Source organism: Erpetoichthys calabaricus, chromosome 17 (genome assembly GCF_900747795.2).
Source record: "Erpetoichthys calabaricus chromosome 17, fErpCal1.3, whole genome shotgun sequence".
In the NCBI taxonomy this organism is placed as follows: domain Eukaryota; kingdom Metazoa; phylum Chordata; class Cladistia; order Polypteriformes; family Polypteridae; genus Erpetoichthys; species Erpetoichthys calabaricus.
In genome coordinates this window covers 99,816,355-99,840,197 of record NC_041410.2, presented here as the reverse complement: position 1 = coordinate 99,840,197, position 23,843 = coordinate 99,816,355, and the positions used below count along the sequence as shown (strand labels likewise).

The window sequence follows — 23,843 nt, the reverse complement described above, 5'->3', positions numbered from 1 at the left end:
AAAGAAAGTCACTGGAGACGAGCAGAGGTGTCCCCTCCCCCAATCCCTGTGTCCCCCCCATCACTGTCCTTAAAGAAGTAAAGCCGGACGAGGAGACTCACAGCGGCGGCCATGGCGCTCAGTGGTGTGGCGCTGCGTAGCTTAGCAACCGCATGTAACCCTCCTGGGGGCGTGGTCCTCTGGAGGCGTGGCCTGGGGCTGCCGCCCTCAAATGTCCTTGGTCTCCACAAGGCGCTATATGGCGCGACACCCGCGCAGCGGAGACCCCCGTTTAGCCTTCTGGGCCTGGACGCCGCTCCTTCAGGCCGAGTGCCAGCCCGTGGGTGCAAGGCGCTATATGCGTGCGCGTGGCCGCTCAGAGGATAAGCGCGGCGCGCCCGTAAATCCTCTGCGATGAGCGGATTTACTGCGCTGCGTCAGCGGCCTCCATCGTCCCGCAGGCCTGTCACGGTCTCCGGAGTCCCCGCGCCGGCTGGCCTGCCTCAGGTAGCCCACCCCACCGGGCCGCCATGGCGGAGCTCTTCCACGGCAAGGTGCTGATCCGCAACAACAAGGACCGCGACGAGGTGGACACGGAGCGCGAGCTGAGCCTGCAGCTGCAGAACAAGGTGCTGCTGCTGTTCTTCGGGGCCGCCGACTGCCCCCGGTGCCAGGCCTTCGCCCCCAAACTCAAGGACTTCTTCGTGCGCCTGACGGACGAGTTCTACGTGGAGCGCGCGTCGCAGCTCGTGCTCGTGTACGTGTCGCGGGACCCGACGGAGGACAAGCAGGACAAGTTCCTGAGGGACATGCCGAAGCGCTGGCTGGCGCTGCCCTTTGAGGACCACTTCAAGAGGTGGGTATATATGGGGATGGGGGGGGAGGCAGGAACCTACTCTGGGCAGTGCCGTCCCCTTGTCCCTAAACAGTCCCCTCAGTCTGGGCACCGAGCGGCCGTGTGGGGATGGCGAGTCATTGCTGCCGAGGTGACAGCCGGCTTGTCTTCTTTGACCACAGAGACCTGGAGGACATGTTCAAGGTCAGCGAGACTCCGACGGTGGTGGTCCTGAGGCCCGATGGCTCGGTCATCTCCCCAAATGCAGTGGATGAGATCTGCGACCTCGGCGTCGCCTGCTTCAAGAACTGGCAGGAGGCGGCCGACCTGATTGACCGCAGCTTCATGCTGGCAGAGGACTTCGACGAGCTGCCCATGCGCAGCGCCACCGAGCCCCTCCGCCGGCTGAGGTACAAGGTGGACAAGAAGAAGAGCAAGGTGGAGGACGAGGAGGAAGATGGCGGTGTGTGGGGCTAAAGACCCCGAGACTCTGTCTGCTGTAAGACACAGAATATCAGATAAAACAAAATCACGCAATCCCCTCGGTGGTCTTTTATTTGTAAACACATCGCACCCCTATGGCAGCAGCGGCAGGGCTGAAGATTTGGGTGACTCGATCAGGGTCACACAGTGCGAGGAGTGAGGACCTGAACCTGAGGCGCCACACTGCCCACCTAATCGTGTTACAGATAGATGGAAGTGAAAGGCGCTATATGATATTATAGATAGATGAAGGCACCATAAAGTAACAAGCTGGCTTGGTAGACAGAAAAAGGGACCACGTATATATATATATGTAAGGCGCTATATAAAAGCGAGAAAGAGAGATTGACGGAGAAAGGCACCACAGAGTAAAGACACCAATCGGTGAGAAAGGCACTCCTTGAGCTTCAGGTTACCCGCTGTGCCCCAATGCCACACTGGACATTGTGTGGCCCACGCCTGCCAGTCACAAGTCCGCCTGGGCGCCTGTCGTTAATGCCAGGGCTGCAGAAGAGGGGGCGGGGCCCTCAGATGATTGGATGTTTGAAACGGAGGACACCACGTGACCGTTCTCTTTACTCGCCTCATTTGAATATGGGCGTGATAATCACGGTTATAGGGGGCGTGTCCAATTTCCTTTCCCCATCTCGTAGCTCCTCCTTCACGAGAGCCACCGGTTAGGGTCGCGCACTGCGCTGACAGTCCACTTTCTGGGCATTGATTCCCGCTTCATAATTTAAACATCCCAAAATGTGTCGTTTTCTACAAGCTGACCTTTCAGTTCATGTCTGTCGTGCCGCCATCAGCTCCGCCGAGCTCTGTCATCACCCATGAAATTCCAAAGGGGTCGCCGCGTGACCACTTGATTAATAAGATGTGTCCCGGTTTGGGTCAATGATGGTCTGCTCACCTCATGCCAAGCCCACAGAAGTCAAGCGTTCGTCTGCTTTTTCTCCAAAACAGATGAGTGACCGCGATGGCCAACATCCATCAAGAGCAACAACAACAACTGATGACTCGCGTAGCCCCAAATCACACAAGGGATACCTCAATGGGATTTTACAGGCCCAGTTTTCTGACAGTCCAACACCAACTTGCCTTAACTCCCTAAGAAGACACTCCCCTCTCCCCCCCCCCCCATTAAAAATGAAAGAAATCTTCAGAAAGCCAATTCAAAGAGAGACCCCCTTTCCAGGTAGGTTGTCACAAAATGGGGTCCACAGAACACAAAACGGCACCTGCAGCTCCCCGCAGTCGAAGAGAAGCTGCGCCGTAATTCACAGAGCGACCAGCAGAGGGCGACAGACACCCGTGCACTGCTTTAGCGTTCGCCAGGAGGGCGACAAGCTGGGACTGTCACGTGGTCGCCCTTCGCAGCGCCGACCCCGAGCTGGACAATCGGTCGCCGAGCTCCTTTAATAACAGGAGATATTAACGACCACAGCCGGGGCTTTGTGGTGGTCGAGGCGGCAACCCGGTTTGGTTTTTACGCTTCGCATTTTGGGAATCAAAACATCAAAAGAGTGGGAAGGAGGGTCGTCAGAGGTGGCCGCTCTTAAAGTGTCGCAATGTCACTTAATCAAATGCCTGGCTTGAGGCTGGACACCCACGTGCTGACATCCTCCACAGACCTCCCCTGGGCTGGCCGTCTGGGCTCACTAGAGACCACCAGTGCTATGCACCCGTCATCACGACCTGAAGCCCACTGTGACACGTAGCTGTGGTCACCAGATGTCCCACAGAAACTCCTCTTCTGCCATCTAAGAGCGCCACCTGAACGAATCCAGTCTGGGAGCTTTTCGCTGCTCTTCCTTCAGACGGCCACAAGGCGGCGCTGCCCGATTTTAACTTTGCGATCTGCAGTCCCACGCGTGACCGAGCCGGCCGCTCATCATCACAGCCGTCGAGGAAGAGGACGATCCGTGCGCGTTTGTGTCTGTGCGTCACGCGGGCGGGTCCGTTTCACGAGTGAGGGTGGCCCGCACCTGCATGTCGCCTCACCTATCGGAGGCGTCTGAGTGTCCCGCGAGAGCACGCGAGGAATGCGGCGCAGGAATGTGGCTCTTCTGCATACCTGCGCCGGGCTCGCGCACACGGGCGCGCTCGCGCACGCACACTCCTCAGCACACCTGTGCCTGGGCAGAGGCCCGTGTCGGGCTCGCGCGCACACAGACACACTCACCTGGGTCGGGAGTGGCGCACGCGCACAAGGGTCGTGATTCACAAGCCTGCCGGGCACGCGCGTGGCCCTCGAGCTCTGTAGCCGCGCGCCTCTCCGCCACTCTCGTCCCCGGCGTGTCTCCGTGAAGTCGCCGGGCTCTCCAGTCGCATTGCTTGACTTTTTTAGGGAGCGACAGTCTGACGGGCGGGCGGGCGGCCAGTTGGCCGGCCGGCCCTCCGTGTTTCGCCGCGATGTCGAGTTTCGGAGGGTCGCTGCTCTCCTCGTCTTCTTCCTCGGACGGCTTTCGTACGTCGGCCCCCTTCGCCGAGCCCCTCGCGGATAACGAATGGTTTTGGGGGGCCTCCTTGGCGCCGGCCGCCCCCGTTCTCCTGTCTCGGGACCTCCTGTGGATCACCGGGCAGCTGAGGGAGGTCCAGAAGGCCATGGACGGCTGCAGGCAGCTCTTCGTGTCCGATGAAGGTAAGGAGGGTCCCGCTGTGCTCGGTTAGAAAGGCGCTATATGAGGCGTTTACTGGGGTGGTGCGCGGACAGGTGGCGGGGGGACTGGCACAAGTGAATGGGTGAGTGAAGGAGGGCTCAGAGAGGAGTGCCAACTCTCACCCGTCGAGTGCCAGACCTGGGGTTTTCTACAAAGCTGCATTTTTGTGCCACCTGCAGTCTGTGTTGGCAGCCCTGTGGATAAAAAGGTGCTGGGAGGGATCACCATGATTAAAAAGTGATGCCAGTTGACTGGTGCCCATACACATCCAGCCTGCTATATAGATACAGTACTTGGCAATATTACTTCTGATGATTTCCGACCCAACTGGCATCACCTTGGCATCATGGAGTGATGCTTTTTTTTTTAAATTCCTTGTCTGCCACTGCGTGGTGTTTGATGCCAAAGCAGAGTTTAAGAAAAATGTAAAGGTGCCCTCCACTCAAAATCGATGAAGAAACTAAACAGGCAGCAATGTGAGGCATCTGTCTTTGTCACCCTGTGCCAACACCCCCTAGTTATCAGTATGCCCCCTCTTACACATGGCACTTAGCCCCGTTTGGCTGACTCCTCATTAAATGTCCGCTATTCTATGATGTAACATTAAAAGTCTCAAGCCCACCTAATTCAATTCAGGCTGGTTAGGGCACAACCCTAGATGAGGTGCCAACCCCCTTGGTAACATGCCCATCTCTGGGGGTCCATCAGAGATATCCCTTAATCAACATAGGGAGAACCTGCAGACCCCACATGGGATTTGAACCCGGGACACAGCATCCCTGGGCCACCCTGTCACATGATGTAATGCCCATTCCTCTTCCTTTTCATGCCCCATCCAAGCACTGCAGTTTGTTGTGTGCCATCTTTCTATTGTCAAGCCAAACGTCTGCCGGCTGGTGCGGTACTCGTGCTCAAGGCGCTATAAAATGTGAACTTGTGACCCTCCTGTTTCAGGGGATCACAGCCTGCCAGCAGTCCAGCTGAAGCTCCGCTTGCAGGAGATGATTGGCGCCCTTCACCCCCTCCTGCAGCGATACCCGGCACTGAAGTCGGCAACTGTGCGCCAGGCCCTGGCAAATCTGTGCAACTCCATTAATGGTAAGTGTGACCTTGGGTGCTGGGCAGTGGTGGGAGTCACTTTTTTATTTTGACTATATAGCGCCTTGACTCCAGTTTTGGGAGATGAGGTCTCACAGTTGGCATGCTTTGAATTACTTGGGTGGCGTAGGGCTTAACCCTCAGCCTGGCAACACCTCTGGGACATGAGGACGAGGTGGCACAGGGTGTGCTTGTCCTCCTAGTTCAGTCCTGAGGCTCTTCAAGGTGACATCTTCCCTCGGCCTTCTGTTTGTTGTCCTTCATCTTGACAAGTTTGACATTGTCCAGCAAAAGTCCATTTGAGGGTCTCATAGGCGGTGGGCTTTAGTGGGCGTGAGCACCGTTAGGAGCCTTTCAGAGTGACCCGTGTGACCCGCAGCAGAAACAGGGTAAGAGCACGGCAGAGCCCCGGTCCCACTCCTTCATCCGTCAATGGTGGGCTCCATTGTATGGTGGTCTTGGACCACAATGGTCACTCCAGGCAGAAACCATGTGGCCATTAACCAGTCTGATGGATCCAATTGACCAGAGAGCAGGCGCGGGAAGTGACCTGGAGCAGAGTGCCAATGGTGGGAGTGAGGCCCCCTTTGGTCACCACTCGGCCCGGTCGACGCTCACCGTGTCCATCTGGTCATCGCTCAGGAGCCGTCTGTCATGTGGACAGCGCCGGGCTCGTCCTGAGCACAATTCGTAGGAGGGCTCGTGTGTCTAAACATCACAGACTGGCATGTGTGCCACTTGGGCATCGCTCACGTGGACGTTGCTTGGCCCATTTTGTCTGCGTGGTTCGTTTACTTTGACCGCACTAAGTCCAGCTCTCCACTTGGTCACTGCTCAGTTAGGGACTCGGGGGGGGTCACCACACCGTCCAGCTCCATCACTGGGTGCCCTAGTCAGTAGGTGAAGTCTGCTGCCCACTTTAGGCTCCTGCCGATGCCCGAGGGTCCCTCACTCCCTGCTTTGCTTGTCTGTTGCAGTTGTGGCTCCCCCTGGTGGCTGTGCTGCGCCATCCCAGGGGCTCTCCTCTGTTGGGGTCCGGGTGGCTCGAGACGCCACGGTGGGCCAGGAGGCAGCAGTGGGGCCCCAGAGGGCCCGCCGCTGCCGCCATCTTGTGCCGTGGCAGGCGCCGTGCGGGGGGTGACGGGTGCCGCCCCTTCCTTCAGACCTCAAGCAACAGGAAGAAGCGGTTTGGCTGTCGGCTCACAACTTCCAACCTGCTTGTGCTCTCAGCAGAGCGGAGGAGCCGTCGTCACGCGGGCAAACCGATGAGCGCGCCAGGGAGCAGGTAGTCGGGGTGGCCGGTGGGGACCTGCAGTGAGGCGACACACTGGGGCCCAGACATGGGGGACTCGAGGAGCACAGGTGAGTCACGCGTCAAGATGGTGGCCCGTGCCCGCCGTTGGCTTCTCGCTCGTCTTTTTTTTTTTGTTCTTTCTGTGGGCCGATGAAGCAACAAGGAAATGAGAACAAAAACGACGAGACGCAGCCCCCATCCTCGGTCGGGGGGGCCAGATATAGCGCCTTTCACAGTCAAAGGGCACGAGTGGCCTTGCTGGCACAACACCCCATTTGTGGGCACCTCCCTGGCCGGGCACAACTGCTGCATCAGCTTTGGGACGTGACGGAGGAGGCAGGGCTTATGCTTGAAGAGGCCACTCTGGGGGGCTGGGGGGGGGGGTTGAGGTCTCGCAGCGGCGTCACAACAAAAAGTGGAAGTGCAGTCGGTGGGAAATGTGAGGCGTCGGGTACAAGCGGGCACTCGGGTGTCACGTAGTGGGCAGCAACTCTTGCCTTGGAGAGATGGAGCCGGATGGCGTAGTTGGCAGGATCTGAGATTCTGGAGGCGGAGTTACTCCAAACATGCCACCCCATGGAGAGCCTCTGATCTGTTGGGCACAGTGTGGGGCACCCAATACCAATGTGCCTCCCCCCCCCACCCCCCGCCTGTGTGGCAGCATTCCCTTAGCTGTGAGGAATGGCCCAAGTGACTTGGGCTGCCATGTGGAGAGGCCCGGGCCTGGGTACTCCATTTGCACTAAAACCAGGTGGCTCTGGGGGGCATTCCACAGATGGCAGGGAGTCAGCAGGCATGGGGGTGCCATCAGTTCATTCAAGTTCAGTCTACTTGAATGGCCACTGCCCAGGTGGTCTTTGACGGGCAGACGGCACTTCAGCGGTCATCACACCAGTTCAGTGGCCTCGTGTGACTCGTGAGCTGACGGTACTTGAAAAGGAAGAATGAACCCGGGTTCAAGGAAGACATTCACCTCCCCTTCACCGGTCCCTCGCCTCTCCAGTGCCATCCCAAGGGCCAGTAGCCTTGGGGGCCCACAGGTGTGCCAGTGCGGCACATCCTCATGAAGACGGTGGGAGGAGCAGTTGGTCGTCATCTTCTCGGCACTGCATGTGACGTCACGGGAAGCAGGATGTGGTCGACCTAAATTGAGGTGACAGCACGTTGAGAAATTAACAAAAGAGCAAAAGCGGCAACGGCAGGCAGAAGAGCGGGTGGGCAAGAGGGCGGGCGGCCAGTCAGTCAAAAAAACCAGAAAGTCAGGCTGGCAATGGCCGCCTCCTGTGCCACTCACCTTGTTGGGTGCAGGAAGGCTGGCTATTGATGGGGGGGTGAGGCCAGTAAGTTGGCCTGCTCAGTGTCACAAACTTGTGTAGGACTAGTGCCCAGTGCAGTGACAGTCTGCTTTAAATGTGCCACATGTCTGATCTCCTCATCAGTGTATCCCACTGCCACTTTTGGGGCCATGGAGGTGAGCAGAAGGTGTCACTGGTCCAAACATCCTCAGGATGGCAGCTGTCTGGGCTGAAGCACTGGTGAACAAAGAGCCCATGCCAGGGCTACAGAGCAGGCACTGTGAGATGATGGTGTGTGTGGGCACAGGCTCTGACTCTCCTTTCTGACAGTGATGGCATCCTCCTGGTGTAATGAAATGGCTACATGGGTAGCTGGAGTGTGTTGGGCATCATGCCAGAGACGTGCAGACCACCCGTTGTCAGGATGCCACCCGTTTCATCTTGCAGTTCTCTCTGTCCCTGTGATCAGGGTACTATACATGGGCACATCCAGATCTCGCTGCTGAGTCAAAATCATTTCTTTTATTTGTAACTTGGGCCCATGGTGCCCATGTGAGTATGTGGCATACAGGTGGTGGCAAGGGGCAGAAGAGCAGCAGCTGCTGTTATAATCAACATCATAGAGGAGGAAGGGTGGCGGGTATCCGTGCCCTCCAGGTCGTCCTTTCTAAATGTTACCTTGGTTGTCTGAGTCACTGTGGTGAAAGGCACTATATGACCCTCTCTGCCCACTCATTCTTTAGGGTCACAGGAGGTCAATGCCACCCCAGCTCAGGGCCCCCTCACTCACCCACACTAAGGGCCGCTGCCACGTCAGCTGCTGTCACCGTCATTGACTCAAATGCAGAAGTCCACAGAAGTTTCCTCTTCTGCACCGGATGTGCTCGGTGGTGATGCGGCCCGCGCCAACTTCCCTGACCGGGGGACTGGGTGGGGGGCCGGAGTGTCACGGAGACAAGCACACATCAGTGTGTGTGTGTGTGTGTTTGTCAAACACCGGCGTGCCACCTGCCAACACTTTCTGTGAGAAGACGTGTGTGTGTGCCAGCCGGGCTGAGTGCCTCTCCTTGTGTCACTTGCAGAAATGAACTGCGAAGACGTCAGGAAGGAGAACAAGCGCTTCAGCGAGATCCTGCGGGAGTTCGATGCCTTCGAGATCTCCATCGCCAACACGTGAGTACCCCGAGCTGCCACAGTGCCCCCGGCGGGGGGGGGGGGGGGGTTGTCATGTCAATGAAAGGAATGTGAAGATGGCTGGTGCAGGGAGTGTGTGTGTGTGTGGCTTACCATGGGGTCTCCTTCACTGGCACTGCCAGACTCGAGCCCCACCAACCCCTTACCTTGGGGCACTGCCAGCCTCCAGGTGCCCACTCCCTGCTCCCTCCTCACAGCACACTGTCACCACTCTGATCTTTGCTATCTGGTTTATGTGCTGCTTGGTTGGCATCACCTGCTCTGTGCCCTTTTGTCTCCTGAAGTGCGGTGGAGACCCTCCTCGGTGACCCCGACACGCACTCCATCTGCACGACGGTCTCTGAGGACACAACTGAAGTGGACGAGTTGACGGTAAGGTTGCCAGGACTGTGCCACTGTGCTGTGCCTCTTAGGTTGTGCCCTCTGAGTGTCACTGGCTCTTTTGTGCCCCCTACAGGCAGAGGATGGCTTCCTCACAGAGGAGCGGCCGGACTTCGAAGAGCCAAGCATCATGACGGGTAAGTGGTGAGTGGGCATGGTCAGTGAGTGCCCACCGTCAAGTCATCAACAACCTTAAATTCCTAATAGTGGGGGATGACTCCGTGTTGGCGGCAGCCGTCACTATCTGACATGAACTGCCAGGCATCTCGGGAAGAGTGGCAGTCTTTACTGTGTGACATTCACAGTTTTAAAGGGGCATCAGTGCCAGTGGATGATAAGAGTGGGCACTCAGTATTGGTGGGATGAGATGAGTAACTTTTAGCTGGTGTGTGAAATGACTGTCTGCATTGGTGACTCTGTGGCACAGTAGCTGGACTGAGGTTGTGCCCACTCAAGCCCCCTTTATGTCTGAGTAAGATGAGAAAGGCCACAGTTGGGGAAGCAGATGTTGATGGCATGGCAGATGGGCAGGCAGGCAGTTGGCGCCTGAGATCCTCCACTACCTGGCCTCGGCTGGGTCGCCTGCTCAGACTCTCGCTGCTCATCCCTTCTTCTTCTTCCTCCTCCTCTGACCTCTAATGCCTGCTGCCGCAGCGAGTTCAGCGAGGCTAATCCAGCTCACCACGTCAAAGCCTGAGGGCGGGTGGCAGGGGATCAGCAAGAAAGTCGGGCAACGAACAGCGGAGCAGGAAAGTGGCAGGCCGTTCAGGGCGCAAGACTTGGGTCCAACTGGGCTATGCCGGTCAGCCTGGTGCCACCAATGAGGACCTCCAGCCTCTGAGAACAGGGACGCTGGCATTGAGTCATTCACGCTTTCTGTAGGATTCCACACACACAATGTGCCAGTCATGAAGGTCTACACGATTCAACAAGTGCCATGCTCTCCCATCACCCATGTGTCTGGTCTTTCAGTGCAGGAAGCCGATGCCAGCCTACTGCGGAGCGATGGTGGTGTAGAGCTGGCCCTCCAATACTCCAAGATGTGGTGCAAGTATGCCAAGGAGCTGCTGGCCTGGATGGAGAAGAGGCTCACTCTCGGTGAGTGCCCATGAGAGGGTGGTGAGGTGGGCAAGCACGGCTGGAGCCCATTGAGGCTCGGGTTATGAAACTGAAGGTGGCATGGTTGGAGGGTCAGAGTGCCCCCGTGGGTTCAGGATCTTTTGGAGAGGTTTTGGCGCGTATACCTGCTGTGCCCATCTGCCAGCCTGTGTCATGGTGTCTTCTCTTCTTTAAATGCAGAGATGGAGTTTGCTAAGAACATCATGAAGACGGCCGAGTCAGCGAGGTCAGCGGTCACCCAGCAGGTCAGTGGGGCACCTTAATTCTTAGAAATGGGAGGAATGAGTGCCCGCGGGCGCAGGCTGGCAAGTCAGCAGTGGGTAAAAACAAAAGCAGAGTCAGCTGTAGAGCACGGGGCCTTTTAAAAAGTGGAATTGGGGGCGCGGGGGGCACGTGCTGCTCTGGGCCTTCAGAGGAGTAAAGCCCGCTGTGCAGGGTGAAGCCTGACCTGTGCCTGGATTTGAACCCGAGGCCACCGGCCTCACCCCTTCTTGTCACCTCAGCCGCTCTGCTCCTCATGTGGGTGACCTCCGGGGGAGTGAGAAACGGAGCGAGAGCCACCCACTGCTGGACGGCCACCGTCGACACTCGTGACTCGATGAGTGGGGGGTGTGCATGAGTGTGTGACACCCTGTGCGAGCCAACAGCAGCATGTCAGGGATGTCTTTGTTGGGGGGTGAAAGCGTGTGACCGCGTGTGTGTGTGTGACCGCGTATGTGTGTCACAGGTACACAGCCTCTGCTGACACGCCGTCCCCTGCTGGCCTGCCATCTGGCTCACATGTCCTCTCCGTTTGTCCTTCCAGGACTTCATGCCCCTCCAGTTCATCTACACCCTGGCACTCGACCACGATGTGAAGTGTGGCACCACAGTGCGTGACACGGGTGAGATTATCCAGCAGCGCTGCATCCAGGTGAGTGCCCGTCTCCTCCTCCTCCTGGTGTGCCTTGTGGTCTACACAGTGTGGCTTTGTCACCTCCTGGTGGTCACCATCTATCCCTGCACTCGCCTGACAAAAGTACACTGTTTGATGAGCTGCACCCACAGTGGTTTCTGATGCCCACCTGCTTGCCCTCCATCAGACATACGAAGCTCATGTGTCCGCAGGACATCTAAATGATGGGCAAAGTGGAACTGGAAAGTTGTACCCTGCCAGCCATTCTGAATGAAGCTGCCCACTGCTGTCCTCCGTTGTCACTGGACATGAGAAGTGCAGAGTGGACAGTTCATGTAAAGTGAGGCACCAGATGACACCACTGGGCACTTAATGACAGGTGTCAGCTGTGAAAGGTGCCCGCTGAAGGACCCCACGTGACTGTGCTGACTGGCATTCTCTTCTGCCCTCTCAGGCTCTTTCTGCCAAGAAGAACGAGATCGACAAGTGGAGGCGCGAGTTCAAGGAGCAGTGGAGCCGCGAGCAGAAGAAAATGGTGAGTGGGGGGGCTCTAGAGGGCACTGCTGAGGCTGGCACAGACTGGCCCACAACAGCTGCTGTTGGGAGATTGCCTGGCACCTGTCAATGACCCTTTCTGCCCTTATGTCTCTTGTTTTTCTCCCCCTCCTCAGAGTGATGCCATCTCTTCCTTGAAGAAAGCCCAGCATCACTACATCCAGCGCTGCGAAGACCTGGAGAAGGCACGTGCCCTCAGCACGCGGGCAGAGGAGGAGATGTCCAGTGGGCCAGGGGGCATGTCCAGTGGCAGCGCCACTAAAACCCTGGAGAAGAGGCGGCGGTCTCGGGACGAGGCCCAGACCAAGGTCAGCTGGTCAAACAGAACCGTGCTATGCCAGGGCTAGACAGAGAGGGCGATACCCACTTGGGTGGGGGAGGGGGGCAATTAAATACTCGATGCCCAAGGAGGTAATGCCACCAGAAGGCAGTTCTCCTAAAACAAAGTGAGCAGATCTGAGTTTGAGGGCATGGGCACTGAGGGTGGGCCTGACAAGTTATCAGGCTGTGGTTGTGTGTGCCAAGAAAGGCGCTATATACAGCACATGACAGACGTAAGGAGGCTGTGACTAAACATGTGCCACCACTCGCCAGTATGGCACATTGTCTGGCTTGTCTACATAACAAGTGCCAGGGTGAACTCCTCTGCTGGCTTGAGGTGCCACCCTAAATGGGCACAACAGAACAAGGAGAGCCAGCTGCACTCCAGGGAGGTCCATTGGCACTAAATGAGGTTTCAGGAGTGGTAGGGGTGGGTGGTGATCCCCCCCAGGTTGGTGAGCCAGTTGGTGGTCATTAATGTACTAAGAACACCTAGCACTGGGTTCAAAGGTCAGACGAGGGGGGGGTCATTTGAGAGAGCTGGTGTGACTGGCCATCATACGAAATTGAATTTCAAATTGTGCCCGCCAATCAATGAGGTGACCAATTGGAGCGCCAGTCACCTCCGTTTATAATTCAGCCGAACAGTGATGCCAGCTGCTTGTGGGGCAGCTTTGTCACAGGTGCCCGTCTGGGTTCAATGAGCACATGTGTCTGACCCCTCAGGCGCAGGAGGCCGAAGCCCACTACCGGGCATGTGTCAGCGAGGCCAACAGCCGCCAGCAGGACCTCGAGAAGGTGAAGGAGAAGATCGTCATCCACCTGCGCAAGCTCATCTTCCAAGGGGACACCGTTCTCAAGGAGGTGGGTGTCACACGTGTGCCAGTGGCAGTCTGTGCTCAGTCACTGTGGAGGGCTCTGGATGGCAGACAGCTGGGCACCCTCGGGTTCTCTGTGCACACCGCCTGAGGGGCCCCCGTGCCCGCTGTGCCTTGTCTTCTCTGCAGGTCTCGGTGAACCTCTTCCACTATCAGCGGCAGCAGACAGAGCCCGTGCCGGTGGGCTTCCAGAACCTGGGGGTCACCTGCCGGCCCTATGAGTCCGGGGAGCACTACCTGCGCTTCATCGAGCACAAGCGGCGCCAGCAGACTCGGCCCACTGCCTTCAGCTTCCGGGAGTTTGTGCCACACGGCAAGAGGTGAGTGCCAGGCTGTGGTGCTGATGTGTGACCATCCCGGCAGTGGGCACTGGCTGCCAGTCTGGGCTAGAGCAGCAGCATCTGTTCATCAAGTAAGGCGCTGTATGTGACAGGACATGGCGTTTCATGGGAGAGGTGGCCCTCGTTGAGGCGAGCGTCTCACCTGTGAAAGGAGCCATACAGACTGTCACTGTCCCCTTCTGAGACACGAGTGCCAGATGAGCAGGTGACAACTGGACGGACGGACCGCCTGCACAGTTGCCCACCTGGCTCATCACACACATGTTGAGTCACATCAGGTGCCTTAGCTGTCACTTCACTTGCCTCTCATGTGTCTGCAGGTCACCTGCCACTGGCCACCGAAAGGACAGCAACCAGAATTCTGCCAGTGCCATCATGGACATGTACCCACTGCCCGATGAGCAGCTAGAAAAGCAGTCCTCCAGTGGCAATGAGACTGGTAAGTCCTCCTGCTTGTTGGGGTCTCGCCTGGGGTCCTGGCAGAGTCTCCAGCATCGGCCTGAGGACCTGGTGGGGTTTGGGAGGAGGAGGAGGAGCTGAGAACATCCAATCACGTGTTCTCGGCCTGAGTGGCGCCACCTGCCTGCCTGGCGAGCTCGTCAAGTGCACGTCGTCCTTGATGTTTAGGTGGTCTCTTGCTCCCTCTGCTGGTATCTCACTCTGCCCTTGGCTTCCTATGTGTGCCCAGATTTGGGGACGGGGGCTCTCTGATAGATTTGTGACCCCGCAGTTGTGCAATCGTGACCCACACTGTCGTCTTTATGAGCAGTTCACCATGAGCATCCTATGTGGCGATGGTTGTGATACCCTCAGTAGCTCTGATGCCCATAAAATAAAGAGAGTTAGATGTGTAGGTGGCCCTCTGTGCCCACTATCAGCTCTACCCTCTCTGATTTGTAGGTGGTAGAAATGCCAGCACAGGCTACCGAGCTGGCTTCGGTGACAGTGTTGGGGGCATCTTTGATTCACCTGTGTCCAGTCCAGGTGAGTCTGGGGGGGCACCCCCACTTGATTCTGCTGTAGGGATGGCACCACAATATTATTAAGACAAATGCAGACTCCCGTGGGAAACAGTGGCACACGAGTGAGTGTAGGGGCAGCCCATAAATGACGTCCTGGAGGTGTCACGGTCACTTATCTGCCTAATCGTCCCCCCTTCCTCTTCACAGCTCATCAGGTCCGCAAACTGGAGAAGGCGCCCTCTACTGGCACCATGTCATCGGAGGACTTGGATGACAAGGAGCTGGGAGGACCCAGTGAAGCAGGTGAGTTGGCTGGCAGGTGAGGGCAGCTGCTGCCCTCAGAGGGTGTGCCCAGTAATTTATCCTTTTGTCTTCCCAGACCCCAGTGACATGACCAGTGACAATAAGCTGAAAAACATTGTGGTGTCCCGAGCGGCACAGACCCACCGGCTGAGGAAGATGAAGGGCAAGGTTGGGCGATGCCGGCAGTGTGACAACTACATCCTGGTGAATGGCATTGAGTGCGAAGAGGTGAGACTGCACTGGCATGGGCATCTCAGTGCCAGGGGTTGGTAGAGTTCTACAGAGGTGTGAGGCAGTATCATTAAAATGAGGTTGGCATTCCAGGGGCATGAAGTGGGAGTAGGGGTATGGCAGGTGTGAGGAGTTGATGTGGTGCCAGTTGGCACAGGGGGCATTCCAGGTGTAGAGTGTGAAGAGGCGAAGCAGCCCTGAGAAGAATGGGCCAGTGCCAGAGGGTTGAGGCAGTGCCAATTGGTGCAGAAGGAGGCACAGGTGGCATTGCAAATTGTGAATGGGTGAGACATTGTGTGGACAGCGATGTGATAAAATGTCACCTGTAAGTCGCCATTTATTTAGGCGTGAAGTGCCCACTCTCATTTTATAGCACCCCCTTCTGTCATTGACCCACAGTGCAGCGGTGCCTTCCATCGCAAGTGTTTGGAGTTCTGCCAGCATGAGTGTGAGCAACCAAAGCTGGGCACTGTCTTTGGGGTAGGCTTTGCCCAGGTGCCCAGGGAGCACCCAGAGGAGGTGCCCTTCGTAATCCAGCAGTGCACACGAGAAATTGAGCAGCGGGCATTGGAGGTGCAGGTGAGTGCTGGCATTAAATGGGCAACAACAGGGCAGTGGGGTTAAATGGACAACCTGCTAACACTCTGCCTTCTATTTTCAGGGTGTGTACCGAATTAGTGGTGCCAAGCAGCGGGTGCAGAAACTGTGCCAGGCCTTTGACAGCCAGCTGGAAGATGTGGACCTGTCAGAGCATTCGCCACACGACATCACCAATGTGATCAAGTACTTCTTGAAAGAGGTGAGGGACCACTGTCCGTGCTGGGGCAGCCAGGTGATGCCCGTATCACTGATGCCATGTTTGTGGTTCCCTGCAGCTGCCCGAACCAATTGTGGTCTTCCGGCTCTACAACGACTTCATGGCTCTAGGCCGGGATGTCCAGAGGGTGGTGGACAAGGAGCAGGGGACAAATCTGAGTGTGGAGTCACTTGTGCAAAGTGCCCAGGCGCTGCTGAGCCGGCTACCTGTGGCCAACTACTACACGCTGCGGCACCTGGTCATCCACCTTCACAGGTAACGTGGGCATCCCAAGTGTAGCCACAGGTGATGTGCCTGCTGGTGCCAGTCAGCCCTCAACCTGTCTCTGTCCCCGCAGAGTGGCGGAGCAGTACGAGGAGAACAAAATGTCTCCTGGCAATCTTGGCATCATCTTTGGGCCGACGCTGATGCGGCCGTTGGTGGAGGGTGATGTCTCCATGATGGCGCTGCTGGACACTAGCTACCAGGCCCTGCTGGTTGAGTTCTTCATCCTACACTGCCGGGACATCTTTGGAGTGGAGGAAGTGGGCGACGCCGAGAAGGACAGTGGAGCGCTGCTGGAGGAGCCTGCTGAGAGGCTGGCATCCACAGAGGTAGAGTGCCACGCTGGGCTGTTTGATGAGGGTGTGGATCATGGCATCCAGTTGGCAAACGCAATGAAAAATTCTTCTGGTGGCACAGGTCTGCACACAGAGAGTTGGGTGGGGAGATGGCATGGCATGAGCCAGTGGTGGCATTACACATGGTGCTCTGTTGTGCCAAAGCGTCACTCAGACTGGCACACATAGGCAGAGTGTTCACCTCAAGCTGGAACTTGGGTCACCCACAGCTCTGCATGCTTGAGAGTGACACACTTACATGGCTCAGGGGGCTGAGCTGGGCATCTCGAGGGCAGTGTGAAGACCCCGAAGGTCTGCTTTAATGTGGGTGGGTATAAAAGTGGGCATTGAGTCATTCCAGTTCACAACCCACGCCCTGCCATGCCTTGCCTTGCCACTCCCTTTGTGTGTGATGCTGCGGTGGTTTGGCTTGCTTGTCTGGCATCTGCTCACTTCTCCTGCGCCCCCGTGTGGTGCTTGTTCCCAATTCATTTACTGCACAGTGCCAGCTGTGCCCACTTCAAGGCTATGAATGAGGCAGAGTGGCCCTCGCTGACCGCCGTGTGTCTCTTGGTTTCAGAGCCTGACGTTGAAGCGAGACTCGAGTGAGGGCTACCTGTCTGACAAGTCGTCTTCCAACGAGGCGGTGGATGAGCTCAGTGTGGACGGCGGTGGCAATGGCGCAGGTACGGGGGGGGGGGGCCATGTGGGTAGGGGGCACTCTCAACCCTCCTCCTTATTCCTTTCCTTCTCTGCTTTGCTCCGCTTGGCTGCGAATTCCCGCTGGGGCCGGTGCCACATCTGAGCTGTCTGTGTACTGACCGGTGCCCTTGAACCCGTGTTCGCTCACTCGCGCTCTCTCTCTCATATTCCCTGTAGCTATCCACACACTTGTGAGTCGCGGCTCGGGATGTGGGGACACGGATGAGCCGGACTCGGTGGGGGGCTCTCAGAGCCGCGCCCACTTCAGCCGACAGCCCATCAAGCCGCAGAAGCAGCCGGTCCTCAAGAACAAGCCGGTCATCCTGAAGGTGGCCTCCCTGCCTCGCATTGTCCCCTCTGAAATGTCCAGCGATGAGCCCGAAGTCCGGCCGAGGACGGGCAGTGGGGACAGCAGCCGTAGCTCCTCTCCAGAGCCGGGCACCCTGCGTCGCTTGGGCGGCACCTACAACCGTCAGCGGCAGCGCTTCGAGATGACACAGGAGACGGCGCGCCTCATCTCCAAGGCGACGGGACACACAGACTCCTGCAGCGGGCCAAAGGCCAAAGCCACGGGGCGTGTGGAGGATGGCGAGCTCCCCAGCCAGAAAGAGGGCAACAAATCGAACAACAACAGCAATGGCCCACTGGGCACGGGCAGCATCACCCACAGTCGGAACCACGGTGAGCGGCGAGACTTGGGTGAGGTGCGCACGGTGGAGCAGATGCTGTCCGGACTAAAGCTGCGCCGTGGTCAGCAGGAGGCGCCGGAAGGCAAAGTCTACTTTGTGTAAGCTTTCTATGCTGTGAGCGCCCCCTAGAGGGGCAGGACTCTGCAGTGGTGGACCATTTTTATTGTTTGTAAAAAGAGAGGACATTTTCTTAATAAACTAAACATGAACTGGATGACGACTCGTGTCATTTGCAGAGAGCGTGGCCAGTTGAGGGGCATCACAAAGGTGCTGGCATTATGGGCACGGGACATAAGGTGCCATAAGTAAGAGTGCCCCCTTTTGTCCTCTCACCCTGCCTTGGGCTTGCTCTTTTTGGCCTTGCCCTGTGCCCCCTTGGCCTTACATTCTCTGACCACCTTAGTGCCCACCTTTGGGGCCTGGTTTAGAACTCTGAAGATGGAGTCATGCAGACGTGGGCACCACTGTTAAATTCGGCTAATTTGAAATCACCCCACCAATGGAGGCGCCTTACTACAGCGTGAGCCCACAGTGATGACTGGCAGGTCACGCAAATCTCAAAATTTCAACCGGATGGCAACACAAAGTGAAAGTAGGGAAGCTGCCGGTCAGCCTGCTGGCGGTGCCCATTGATAACCTGGTGCATCCTGTCTGGAGCACACGAACTTGGGTGGGTAAGGCCAAAGCAACGGCCAATGGGATGAGTGAAGCCCTCCTTGACCAATCCGAGCATGGTGACAACGTGGACTGACCCTGAGGGAGGGGAATGTGAAGATGGTGGCACCGATGCCGGAGTTTTGTGCAGTGTGCCCGGTGTCTGGCTGGTAACCTACGAGCCGATTCGCCCCGCCGCACACGGAGGCAGGGAATGCAGCCGCCGGGGAGGATCGCGCCGTTCCAGGCCGCATTCCCATGGCTTCCCTACAATTGATTCATTAGTGGTTTCCAACCCAGCATTCCAGCAGTCTGAAGCGGAGACGACATGGAATTTTCCTTCGCAGGACAAGAGGGCCATTGTTGAGCAGGACCGTCCAGATGGCCGCCGCTGGCTCAATCGCCTGCTGGGAAGCTTTCAGGACACGTGGAGCAGGCGGGCTTGGCGTGAAATTCCCAGCTGCTTCTTATTAATAGTGGGCATCCGGGCAAAGAGGCAGTAGAGACACTCTGGCAATGAGAAATTTTGGCATCCAATGGACAGGTGAAGCCAGGATGCCATCCTGGACAAGCGTGTATTAAAAAACAATAAATAAAAATAAAGAGGGCAGCAGAATAGTGTAAGGCGCTATACACACACACACACACAAGAACCTTGTGCCAGCTTCTCCTTATTGTGGAGCCTGTGCTTGAAGAAAAACAAACACTTAAGAAGACAGACGTTGAGGGGCACCAGTGCCCGTCTCCATAGTGGTCCTGTCCAGCCTCACAGCCAGGGAGTGCCAGAGCCTGTCAGTGGGGATTTACACAAAAGGACCACCAGGGGGAGCAGGCAGGGAGTACGACAGCAGACAGATGGCAGAGCCTGGGCTTTTAGCAGGCACCTTTCAGGTGGTCAAAGTGAGGTGCCCGGAGGCTCAGCCTGGCTTTTATATAGTGCCTTTCAGTGCCGTACCTAAACAGCATTCCAGCTGCTCTTCTTTGGTTCTCTAACGAGTAATCACTTTCTCCCTGGTATGAATGGGGTGGCATAGCAGCACAGGGTAAAACATTGCCACTCAGCAGACTCGCTTGCTGTTTGCCTGCCTTTTAAACCGGCCCTGTGTGGGTGCTGTGATGGACTGGCATCCTGTCCAGGGTTAGTTCCTGCCTTGTGCCAAATGCTGCCAGGTTAGGCTCTGGTGGTGAAGGCACTGGCCAGTAAGCCACAGAGCTGCCAGTTCTGCCCTGCCATGGACTCTGCATGCCAGCTGCTGTGTAAATGACTCGGCTTTATATCCGTATGTTTGAAGCACCTTGGGATGGCGCCATCTCAGTTCTGTTCTCGAAGGCGGCTTTGGCGTGGGGGCTGCTCGCACGGAGACCACCATTCCAAGAAGTCCCCTTCTGTCTTCTACAAAGAGTTCTGTGAATGGAGCTACCGCATGTAAAGTAGAGCAGGACTGAGAGAGAAATCCCTAAACTTCAGGATGTCCCACAGTGGGGCCACTTGGAACGTGAAGTGCCACTCAGCTGACAGATGTGGGCACCCAGTGAGCCTGTATCTGGACTTTGCTGCCCTTTGCCAGCCGTCACAGGTCATTGGTTCTCCACTTTTCGCTGCACATGTTGTGTAAACAAGTCGAGGAGCTCACTTCGCTCCCAGCTGCTCATCTGCGGTCTGAACGCTCGCCAGCTTATTTGTTTAAAATTACAAGCTCTGCCTCGGCCCCCTGGGCGCCACGTTCCCAATTGAGGGCTTGTTGGGGTGGCCGCCTCTGCCCAGGACCTGGGGGAAAGTGTGGAGGCCTTTAGAGAGCACCGCCACTAGCCACCCTTACGATGCCAGCCTTTTGGTTTGTGGTCAGTTGTTTAGTTAACATTGCCCACCGCTGGCTGACCAACTCGTGGCGCTGCTCCTTGGGTCAGTGGCAGGACTGACAGGAAGCTCTTGATGATGGATGGCAGCTGCAGCCTTCCACTGGAATGAAAGCAGTGAAGCCAAGTGGAGCGTCGACTTCTTTGGCCCCAGCATCCTGCTTCATTTAGCTTGTCATGGTAGATTGGCGAGTCCTTCGTCCTCTGCCAGAGAATCCACAGCCTCCCAGCAGCAGTATCCCACTGCCAGTGCCAAAGTGCCCGCGTTCGTCCTTCTCTTGTTGTGTTTTAACATGCACTTCTCCAGCGGGCCACTAGAGGGAGTCACAACTAGTCCTGGGCTGAGGTTCCTGCAGCTGAAGAGGAGCCAATCACAAGGGGCTACAGATCTGTTTGCCTCTAAGGCGCTATATACAGATGGCATTTATCCTGTCTGGGGGTACTGAATGCAAAAAGAATGAGGGGTCTGTCCCTAAGCATTACAAGTTTAAGGATCCCTGCCAGTGAGCCACTCTAGGCTGGCACCACAACAGGTGATGGCCACTAAGCTCTAAACAGACAGGAGACAAATGCTGAGACTTGTGCCCCCTAGTGGGGTCTCCTGAGAATTCTTCACGTAATAAGGTGGCTACTCCCAGCTGCTTGCTATTTCTTTTTCCTGAACTCCTGGACAAGTCTGGTGACGGGTCTGCTATCTTTACGAAAATAAATGAAAACGAGAGACGCACACTTACTTCAGGGGTCTCTCCTAGAGTCCTCATGCTTGTAGGGTCATTCAGAAGCTCTTAGTGACAAACTCGCCTGCCAAAGTGGGAAGGGGCACCAATCCCTCAACCTCCCGCATGATGACAGGCCTCAGCCATCCCTTTGGGATCGGTCAGCGGACTGGCAGCACTTGGGTGGGGCTTAGGGGACACCAGGTGACACCCAAATCTGACCATTAGCAGGCCTCAGAACACAAGACTTACTTCAGTGGGACACCGCTTCAGGCTGACTGGGGCCAATGGGGGACATGAGTGGGCAAATCTGGGAACTTGAGGGGGCTGAGGAAGTGGCTGAGTGAATTTACAGGGTGAGCCTCACAAACTTCAGGAGTCTTACTGAAGTGGCGGCCAACTGGGCCACCCAGGTGTATGAAGAGAGTGTGACAATGGGGGACCGCCACCCACACTCATGTCAGACAAGCGTGGAGCAGCACTGCCTCCTAGTGGCGGCACTCGGGAGGACAGAGCCCCCTGACGGCGGGTCTCGGTGCACATGTGGCCAGCGGCGGGCTCCCGGGGGGCTCTTTAATTCCTTAATAAACCTCAGGCAGACGCACGTCGGATGCATTAGCTGGGATAATTGCCTCTTTTATTACCCTGAAACGGGCTGCTAAGACAAAAGCCACAGAGAAATCCTCGGAATGCGGCCGCTTTGCCTAATCGTTCCTCACCAAACCAGTAAACCTCAGCAGAGAGCACATCGGCGTCTCCAACAATAGCAGCCGGGGGCCGGGACCACAGCCCCCAGAGCCGAGTCCAAGGCCAGCAAGCGCCCCAAGCCGGCGCTCATCTAATAAGAAGCAGAACGCGGCCATCTCGTGACTCGCAGGAGCTGCCACAAGTTCTGACGAAGACGAATCAAGATGAGCGATGAAGCACCATGGGGGGGCGGCAGGTGTGGGCAGGCAGCTTTTACCGTCTTACCCCACAGGATCAGAGGGTACAGTGACAGCTATGGAGGAGTTGGGAGGTCAAAGCCCGGGGGTCCTAAAACACAAAGACAAGACTCCCTGAGTTTGTGCCAAGCATTCAGTCAGGCCTCTCATCGCAGCCCTGTGACCGATGGCAAGGAACAGCAGGGACAGGACAGTGGCACCCTGGTGACGTTCTCAGCTCTAAGGGTGGCCAGGACAGGAGGCTCCAGCATTTGGCTTCTCAGTGAGAGGGACTGGCGCAGTGGGACAGCGAGAAGCCGCAGGGTGGTGACCCCAGACGGGATGGGGGGCAGACAGAAGATGGGGTTTGGATTTGTGAACGATTCTGGGAGTTGAATCATTTAATGAGCGCGGGATCATTTCAGGTGTGTGCTGATGGCCATCGTGTGACACAAGGAGGGGGTCCTCACACAAGGCTGTGGCGCAGTAGTTCTGATGCCCGACACGCTGGACTGTCCAGAACACGTTATTGAGGTTTTAGCTCACGCCAGGCCTGCCAGTCAGTCAGAGCCGTGTGCCCGTCCTCCATGGCCACTTTGGCAGACAGGAAGAGAAATGGACTGGGAGATGAAGGAGAGCCAGAAAAAAACAAAATGGAGAAGCCACGTGACCTTCAGGTAAAGAAAAATCCACAAAAACAGAAGTCAAAAAGTGAAGGAACTCCACAGGCAAACAGCCAAGAAGTGACATGGGTGATATCCTAGTGACAGCACTGGCAAGCAGGTGACACACATCCTGATGCCAAGTGCAAGGCCGACTCTGCCATCATGTGCACGACATCATCACGTGTGACTTGGAGAGCCACATAGCAGCCATTGTCACAGCTAAAAAAATTAAAGACGTCACCGGAAAATCCAAAACTAAATAAAACCAAATATTGTCACCAATGAATATTAGGTCTGTTTGGAAGTATTAAGTATTCCTGTTTAACAAAGACAATAAGAAACAATGTTTAGATTTTAATAACAAGCATCGCCCGCTGGCTCTTTCTGGTATTTTCTGTCCTTGTGTTGCCTCCTCCTCCTCCTCTTCCTCCTTATTCCCTTTCTGTCCAATCTAATTAGGACAGTCTCAGAATTCACAGCAGCTGGTGGGATGGCAGCGCCCTCGGGTTTGTGAAGCACCGGGTGCAGGGCCCACAACCCCAGCTTCGATGGGCACAGCACGGCAGGGGCACACCAAGAAGAACACAGTAAAAGACTTGGTGTCACCTGCTTGCCAGTGGTGTCACTAGGACATCACCTATGGCTGGCCATTTGGAAATGCAGAGAGGGCAATGAAGTGCCCAAATGAGGTCCAACTTTACCTTTTCGGACTCACTGAAGACCCCACATCCCTCGCTCCCTGGTCATCACATCGAACACAGCAGTGCCAGCTCGTACCCACCTTTCAGCACACACATACCAACTTCAAGATGGAGCCACCAAGTGCAGTCCTTGCCCCCCTCTCATTGGCACACCCGCCAATGCCCACGTGAATGAGGCAGCTTGATGGGGAGGCAGTGCAGTTGGGAGTTTGGCGGTGGCTTCTCTGTCACTGACCTGTGACACAGTGTGACACTGACAGGACGCTCCAGTGGGGGTCTCTAGAACAACAACAACAACATTTCCATCACACTTATGACACACTTCACACGAAAAGGGCAAAAGAGTTACAAATAAATAAACAACAAATAAAGAAGTAAACAAAGTGCCCACGCAACGCAAACAAACAGAAGCAGCAGAAGCCACTCGCGATACATCGTGTCATGGATGTGATGAAGAGGCTGCGTCTTAAACTCCAAGAAGGGCACAAGCAGCAAAGTGCTCATAAGGTGGCACAGGGACACCTTACAGCTGACGCCGACTGCTCATTTGACTGCGTTTAGCTTTGGCACAATTAAAGTGTGTCCTGCAATACACGTGCAGCTGTCGCGACATGCGACCTGTGGACATGAATTAAAATGCAGTGCGCTTTTCTAATCCACTGGCAGGAAAATCGTGGGCCGTAGCGACAAGCAATC

General features: G+C 56.3%; 2 protein-coding genes across 4 annotated transcripts; both read left to right on the top strand.

Moving 5' to 3' along the window:
* Window positions 1-443: 443 nt before the first annotated feature.
* nxnl1 (nucleoredoxin like 1) lies at window positions 444-1,291 on the top strand. Its single transcript, XM_028822765.2, has 2 exons — window positions 444-835; window positions 997-1,291. The coding sequence occupies exons 1-2, from the start codon at window positions 510-512 to the stop codon at window positions 1,289-1,291; spliced, it is 621 nt and encodes a 206-aa protein (XP_028678598.1). The 5' UTR covers window positions 444-509.
* Window positions 1,292-3,484: 2,193 nt separating this feature from the next.
* gmip (GEM interacting protein) lies at window positions 3,485-17,845 on the top strand. Of its 3 annotated transcripts, XM_028822660.2 has the most exons (21): window positions 3,489-3,938; window positions 4,912-5,055; window positions 8,727-8,817; window positions 9,123-9,210; window positions 9,296-9,356; window positions 10,192-10,317; window positions 10,519-10,583; window positions 11,144-11,251; window positions 11,688-11,768; window positions 11,905-12,096; window positions 12,836-12,973; window positions 13,117-13,307; window positions 13,649-13,767; window positions 14,498-14,593; window positions 14,670-14,821; window positions 15,224-15,403; window positions 15,486-15,623; window positions 15,700-15,896; window positions 15,979-16,234; window positions 16,821-16,926; window positions 17,120-17,845. In XM_028822660.2, the coding sequence occupies exons 1-21, from the start codon at window positions 3,710-3,712 to the stop codon at window positions 17,731-17,733; spliced, it is 3,372 nt and encodes a 1,123-aa protein (XP_028678493.1). In that variant the 5' UTR covers window positions 3,489-3,709; the 3' UTR covers window positions 17,734-17,845. The 3 variants fall into 3 exon arrangements, with proteins under 3 accessions (XP_028678496.1, XP_028678493.1, XP_028678494.1); XM_028822663.2 differs by lacking the exon at window positions 16,821-16,926 and having other exon boundaries at window positions 3,485-3,938; window positions 17,120-17,285; XM_028822661.2 differs by lacking the exons at window positions 3,489-3,938; window positions 4,912-5,055 and adding an exon at window positions 6,229-6,417.
* The last annotated feature ends 5,998 nt before the right edge of the window (window positions 17,846-23,843 follow it).